This window comes from Tachysurus vachellii, chromosome 2, assembly GCF_030014155.1.
Source record: "Tachysurus vachellii isolate PV-2020 chromosome 2, HZAU_Pvac_v1, whole genome shotgun sequence".
Taxonomy (NCBI): Eukaryota; Metazoa; Chordata; class Actinopteri; order Siluriformes; family Bagridae; genus Tachysurus; species Tachysurus vachellii.
This window is the reverse complement of record NC_083461.1, coordinates 933931-941430: the sequence shown is the minus strand read 5'-3', so window position 1 is coordinate 941430 and position 7500 is coordinate 933931. Positions and strand designations below refer to the sequence as shown.

At 38.9% G+C, this 7500-nt stretch overlaps 1 protein-coding gene across 3 annotated transcripts in view; it reads right to left on the bottom strand.

Moving 5' to 3' along the window:
- LOC132861367 (calcium-activated potassium channel subunit alpha-1-like) overlaps window positions 1–4910 on the bottom strand; it is an 82305-nt gene extending 77395 nt beyond the window's left edge. For 2 of the 3 annotated variants that reach the window (XR_009649931.1, XM_060892862.1), the window contains exons 1-2: window positions 4764–4908; window positions 3650–4619 (exon numbers count right to left, since the gene is read on the bottom strand). Coding sequence is in view for 2 of the 3 variants with exons in the window: in XM_060892862.1 (XP_060748845.1) it covers window positions 3650–3901 (252 nt within the window). In the remaining variant the exon portion in view is untranslated. Of the gene's footprint in view, window positions 1–3649; window positions 4620–4763 lie in introns of all 3 variants that reach the window. The other variant, XM_060892874.1, reaches the window with a different exon arrangement.
- Window positions 4911–7500: the final 2590 nt, after the last annotated feature.

Here is a 7500-nt window from a genome sequence, read left to right as displayed (position 1 = left end):
TGCAGAGTAACTGAAAGCTCTATTCCCCATAGTTACAAGACGGACAGAGGGAACAATGAAATGAGTGGAAGGAGGAGGATCTAAGAGTGTGAGTTGGTGTCGGAGTACGGAGAATATCGAGAAGATATGAAGATGCAAGATTGTGCATAGCTTTAAATGTTAGAAGAAGAATTTTGTACTTAATACGAAAAATAATGGGAAGCCAGTGTAGCTGTTCCAGAACAGGTGTAATATGATGGATAGAGGGGGTGCGAGTGATAATGCGGGCAGAAGAATTTTGAACAAGTTGCAGCTTATGAAGGGTTTTGTGAGGAAGCCCAATAAGAAGGGAATTACAGTAGTCAAGCCGGGAGGTTACTAGACTGTGAACAAGAGTGGTGGTTGATTGGGTCGTGAGAAAGGAGCGAAGCCTATTGATATTTCGAAGGTGAAAGTATGCAGCCCGTGTAACATTATTTGCATGAGCAGTAAAAGAAAGGGTACCATCAAAGATGACACCAAGACTCTTAACCTGAGATGAGGGAGCTATGAGAGATTCATCAATGGAAATAAGAAAATTGGAAAATCATGATTTAATGTCAATGAGACAATCAGTAAGAGCAGATGGAGGGAGTTTGGAAAGTGGATACATAGCAAGGTAGAGCTGGGTGTCATCAGCATAGCAATGAAACAACATGATGCTTATGGAAAATATGTTCAGGGGTAAAAGGTAGGTAATAAATAACAAAGGGCCCAGGACAGAGCCCTGGGGTACACTAGTGGACTAACATTAGGACTAACATTAGCTAAACTTCAGTGTAAACAAAGAAACAAAGAACAAAATAAAACCCAAAAAAGTTGAAACACTGAACTGTAATTATGGATAAGTATAAAAAAAAACTAGAATCCAAACAATTTAGTGTTGTTTATGTATCTGAGTCAATGTGGTTAGAAATCAAAACCACAGGAAGTGAAGATCTGTAGGATGGTGTGTACAGGAAATGACACGACCGCTGGTCACTTTATCACTCACTAGTGCTTTAGCTATCCCATAATAATAATCCGTGTTTTCTCAACTCACACAAATGATGTGAAATCATATTTACACACCTGATGTTAACTCCGTCCCCAAACACACCTCTCATGATGGAAACCATCAGATTGAGTTTGTGTAAGTGTGTGTTTTTGTGTGTGTCTTTGTGTGTGTGTACGTGTGTGTGACGGTGAGTGTGTGAGTGAGGGTGTGAGTGAGGTTGTGTGAGTGTGCGTGTTTGTGTGTGAGTGTGTCTAAGTGTGTGTTTGTGTGTAAGTTTGTGTCTGTGTGTGAGTGTGTGTTTTTGTGTGTCTTTGTGTGTGTGAGGATGAGTGTGTGTGTATGTGTGTGTATGTGTGTGTATGTTTGTGTGTGTTTGTGTGTCTTTGTGTGTGTGAGGATGAGTGAGAGTGTTTGAGTGTGTGTGAGTGTGTGTGAGTGTGTGTAAGTGTGTGTGTGTGAGTGTGCGTGTGTGAGTGTGTGTGTGAGGGTGTGTGAGTGTGTGTGAGTGTGTGTGTGTTTCTGTGTGTATGTGTGTGTTTGTGTGTGAGTGTGTGTATGTGTGTGTATGTGTGCGTGTATGTGTGTGTATGTGTGTGTATATGTGTGTATGTGTGTGTGTATGCATGTGTGTATATGTGTGTATGTGTGTGTGTGTATATGTGTGTGTGTATATGTGTGTGTGTGTGTGTATGTGTGTATGTGTGTGTGTATGTGTGTGTGTGTATGTGTGTATATGTGTGTATGTGTGTGTATGTGTGTATGTGTGTGTGTAAGTGTGTGTGTATGTGTGTATGTGTGTGTATGTGTGTGTATGTGTGTAACACAGAAAAATTAACCCCAGTGTTTAAATTGTTCAAATCTGACTCACACTCGCTTTCAATCAGGGAAATATTCACTAAATTCCTCACACTCTAGTCACCAGGAGGTGAGAAAACCTTTTCCAAGCTGGACTTCTGGTCAAACGTTTATCACGATTGTGCTTTCTGACAGTTATGAGTCACGAGATAGCTTTCACCAAACCAACTCAAGCACATTCACATCTGAGGCAATCTGTTTACCATCAGACTCAATGTACACGTTAATACACACACAGATAAACCAGACTCCACTAGTCATGCTAATTTATTCAGGAAATCTGGACTGAATGTATAACATAATTCCCAGCTATAATGCTATATTTCTGATAAACTGCTAACTGCTCCAACCTTTCACTCATAAACTATAGTGTCAGACCTGCTTGCTAACTAGATAGCATCATAATTAGCTAGCTTGGGATTGTCAACAAAGTCCAAAGTCACAACTACTGCACTGAAATGTGATGATGTGCAGGATCAGGAGGAGTCTCCGTGATTTACTGAAAGGATTAACTCATTATACAAACACAGGAATTGGTTCATCCGCCATCATGAAAAGGAAGTTGCATCCTATTACACTGGCTTCTGGGTAGATTTCTGGGTAATAAAGCCTACAGTAAAACATATCTTTATGTAACAAAACTCGTTGAAATGTCACTTAATAATGACAATAATAATAATGAGATAAAGATTTCAGCTGGGTTTAAAGGTGAGGTCTCCGATTTTTGAGAAATGCTTCAGAAAACTGGGTCGGGCCGACAACTAAACAAAAATCAAAACAAACGTGTGGCCAATGAGCAGAAAGGGGCGTGTCTTGTCAATATGCGGCGGAGAGAGTGTTCAGTGCGCATGTGTGACATTAGCAGAAAGCGGTTTTAACATTGACATGGAGGATAAAAACAAAGAAAGAAAGAGAAGAAAGACTTACGATAAGGTAAGAAGTAGGACGTGTTAATATAGGATCAGCTTTCCAGCGCTGGAGAGAACTGAAGGAGCAGGAAGTTGGTCACATATTCACAGATTGGAGTTTCCTGAGTCAATAACTCCTGAGCTAAACGCTGTTACTACACAAATAACACCTCTTTTCTATCGTAGTAATGTAGAGACGCAGCTACAACCGTGTTTTGTGTAGTAACAGTGTTTAGCTCAGGAGTTATTGACTCGGGAAACTCCAATCTGTGAATATGTGACCAACTTTACTTAATCATGTAAAGAGGCGCTTTTTTTTTTTTTTTTTTTTTTTTACGAGGCGCTTTTTTCCTTCTCGATAGGTGAGTAACGTTGGTTTTGTTTTGTTACACAGAACTAATATATGTCTTTGTCCTTTACATGATTATGTTTGTGTGTCATTTTTACTTGTTTGTTTATCTACAATCGTATTGTTCTTCACTTCAGCTATGATAAAGACACATTTCTTTCTATTAGTTGCCTGGGTTACGTATGTATGTGTGGGCGGAGCTATCAATACAGGGGTGGGACTCATTTGGGTTAGGGGCGTGTTTGTTTTGGTGATTTCAAATGTCAACATTGGCTTTCAAACAACGGAGACCTCACCTTTAAATCAGGAACAACTGCCATAGAAAGTCAAGCAGAATAAATAAAGTTTAGAGCTGGACCAAGATGTAAAGCTCCTGAGTGGTGAATCTGAGACATACAGTATGAATAATTAATCCTTGTTGGATTAATAAGTACAGATTAGATATTTATTGGCATCAAGGAGCAGAGGAACTTTAACACAAAGTAGAATAAAGACTTGTAATGTTCCTCACAGGTGCTTTACCTTTTTTTTTGGGTTGCAGTGGCAACACACGGTCCACAGATACCGCATCGTCCTCCACAGCAGGATGATGAAGAGACCACCAAAGAACGTGACCATGGATGAGGCGAGGAAGGCCCACCACATGCGCTGGCCATTACTGTCGCACGGCACATCATAAAAGCGTGGGATGATCAGGTCCATCTTCCTCGGGTTGGCCATCATGGAGTTTTGAGAGGGTTCGAGCCAAACGTCACCATCTTTAGCTGGAAGCATGCGGGCGCTGAACGCTCATCGGCCATATAGACCTGCTCGTCGTGGGAAGGGTTAGCAGTGAAAACCCACTGAGAAGATGGAAATCAAACACGAGTCATGTTCCTCAGGGTGAAACTCCATCAATGATGAAGTTCAGCATCAAGATTAATCTGTACTTTAGGAATCGGATTTAACAATGAATCCATTTAAACCTCAGTTTATGTAGTTCAGCTTTGCTCTTGTGTTATTCTGGTCTGTGTGCAGAGACGGAGAAGACGAGTTCACATGACGCCAGCCAGAAGTGACATCTGACTACTTTTAGAAATTGTAGAAAAAAATCCATCAAAAATTCGACTCCATTGTAGTTGATTCAGTAGTGAAGTGGTTTCATGTGAACATCTAGCCCATGATTATAAAACCACATGCTTCATGGATCTGTAAGATCAGAGCCCAACCTGTGTGTGTGTGTGTGTGTGTGTGTGTGTGTGTGTGTGTGTGTGTGTGTGTGTGTGTGTGTGTGTGTGTGTGTGGTATTAAAATTCATTCCGTTTCGGCTCCTGGTGTCGTTTCCGTTCTTGTACTTTAGTTTTGTGTGAAACATCAAAGCCGACAGGCGGCAGGTTTCCGCTGCTGTTGCTCCTTCTCTCATTTATTCCTCTTTACATCATTTCTCTTCTTCTGCTCGATGCTGTTATTCACACAGATTTTACCGTCACACAGGTGCACAGGAGGGCGGATGCTTTTAATACATACACATAAATAAATAAATAAATAAATAAATAAATAATCCGACCGCACAACATTCTGCTTCAAGTCGTTAAAAACATCTGAATTAAAACCCGAATGAATCATTTAGTGCAGGATAAAAAGAGTAAATCATTACCTGGTGTATCCGCTCGTCCTGTGGGGGTTAAATGTCCATAATAACACCAATAATAAAGAAGTGAAGAAGGCAACAGGTTTGGAGAAGCTCGGAGTTGGACGCTGAGCTGAAGCGCTTTCTCATCTCTCACGGGAGCGCGCAGCTTGTCGGGAGCGCGCGTCTGATTCTGTGCTCGAAACAACAAACGCGCGCTCACGACAACCTGCGCAGTAGCCGTGACAAGGCGGCGTCCCAAATCTGTCACACACACACACACACACACACACACACACACACACACACACACACACACACACACACTCTCACTCACACACACACTTACTCACTCACACACACACACACACACACTCACACACACACTCACACACACACACACAGACACACACACACACTCACTCACTCACACACACACACTCACACACTCACACACACACACACACACACACACACACACACACACACACACGTCCATGTCCAAAATTCTATCAGATTCCTGACTCTTGTGGACCTGCTGAGAAACGCAGCTCTCTGACCTTCTGCTCTAACTGGTGTGAAGTCCAGCTGCTAAACCATCTTTACTAGCTGCACTGTTATTGTCCAGGTTCATTGTATTAACTGCTTCATCTGACCTGATCTCTGTCTCTGGCTGCTGTTCATTGGCTTTAATATGAATTGTTCATGATGGACTCAGTAAAGATGGAGCAGCTGGAGCTGGTGTTCTGCTGCCTGGTCAGAGGAAGCTGGATTTACACAGCAGACTAATGAGGAACAGGAAGAACATTGTCTAATATATTTTGGCAGCAGTCATTACTTATAATCTCAACATTATATATTATTATATATATATATATAACATAATACAGGATCTGTTTTTGACAATTTTATTTATCATCTCAAAATGTAGAATTATTATACTTACATTCTAGCATGTTTTATCTGTAATCTTTTTATTTATTTATTTCATAATTTAAATTAAATTTTATCTATATTCTGATTTATTAGCTAAAGAGTTCGTCCCAGATTTAATATTTATTTCTATTTTATTTTGTATTATTTTATCACAATTATTACGCTGAACTACATGAAGTTCTTCTCTTTCTGGATGTTTTATCATTGATGTCATAAACAAATATCCATCATTATTTTTTACTAATACAGAAAATCTAAATAATCTGAGGTCATTATTTAGTCAGATGTTAGATTGTGTAGAGATTTTGTCCTAGTTTTGTATAAATATTAGCACTGTCATTGTAGGACACTGAAATCACATCACAATCAAATAAAGATTTATTTTATATCAAATAGAACTTTTTTATAATCTCCTAACAGACAGCAGCATTTTTTATTCATGACGGTTTATTTATGTACACAAGGAGTCTAATGGCGCCTCCTGCTGGATGAAAGCGTTGACGATTTTAGAAGGAAAAACAATTTCATATTTGAAGCATATTTTTACATTAAGACAATCGTTAAAAATAATTTATACAGCTACAGCAAAAAATAAATAAAATTTAAAATTAGATATATAAATAGTTATAAAGAGAATCAAACTGTAGGCAGAAGCAGTTAAAGGCACAGCTATATATATATATATATATATATATATATATATATATATATATATAGAGAGAGAGAGAGAGAGAGAGAGAGAGAGAGAGAGAGAGTAAAGGGTTTATTGAGTACAAGAGCTTTGTGGAAACACTCTAAAAAGTAATGCAAAGGAAAAGTATGAAATATGTGTTAAAGTGTTAAATATTTTCTGTAATGTGTCCTCACACTCACTGGCTCTATGATGATGTCGGATGTCTTTGTGATTCTACTTTTAGAAATATCTGCATTCTGAATCATGAGATAAACGCATTTACTCTCACATACACGAGAGAGGTTTATGTTGTGTGTGTTTATGTGTCTCCTCTTCACCACACACACACACACACACACACACACACACACACACACACACACACACACACAGAACTGTGATTACATGAATTCATTTGTCAGCACCAGCAGGACACAATCATCACACTGTTATCTGCTCAACAGGGCATGAGAGGAGTTTAAGGAGCACAGCATGCACACACACACACACACACACACAACCACACACACACACGCACGCCAGGTACTACCAAGTAAGCCAGGATAGTTATTATTAACCTAGGTGTGTGTGAGTGTGTGTGTGTGTGTGTGTGTGTGTGTGTGTGTGTGTGTGTGTGAGTGTGTGTGTGAGTGTATGTGTGTGTGTGTGTGTGTGAGTGTGTGTGAGTGTATGTGTGTGTGTGTGTGAGTGTGTGTGTTTATAAATGAAGACAAACACAAATTAATCCAGTGATTCTGTCACAACACATGATTCAGTAACACAGTTTTTAACACACACTGCAACTGCAATTCAAACAAGAATCAGTGAGTCATATCAGTATCCGAGTCATTTGACACGTTGTAAACATTTAAAATCGGACAAAAAGACATGTATGTGCTGTATAAATAATATGTGTATAATATGGATGTAAACTGTTATTAATATAAATACATAAAATATATAATATAAAAACATATACACTTTATATATAATGGAAGATAAGTGAGTTTCAGTAATATTAATAGCGAACTGCAGAATATTTATTATTTATTACAGTATTTATATATATATCAGTATTTATATATCACACGTTTTTACATTCATCTTAAATACGTTAAGTAACAGAAAGAACAACCTTCATTTAGAAATGAAAAG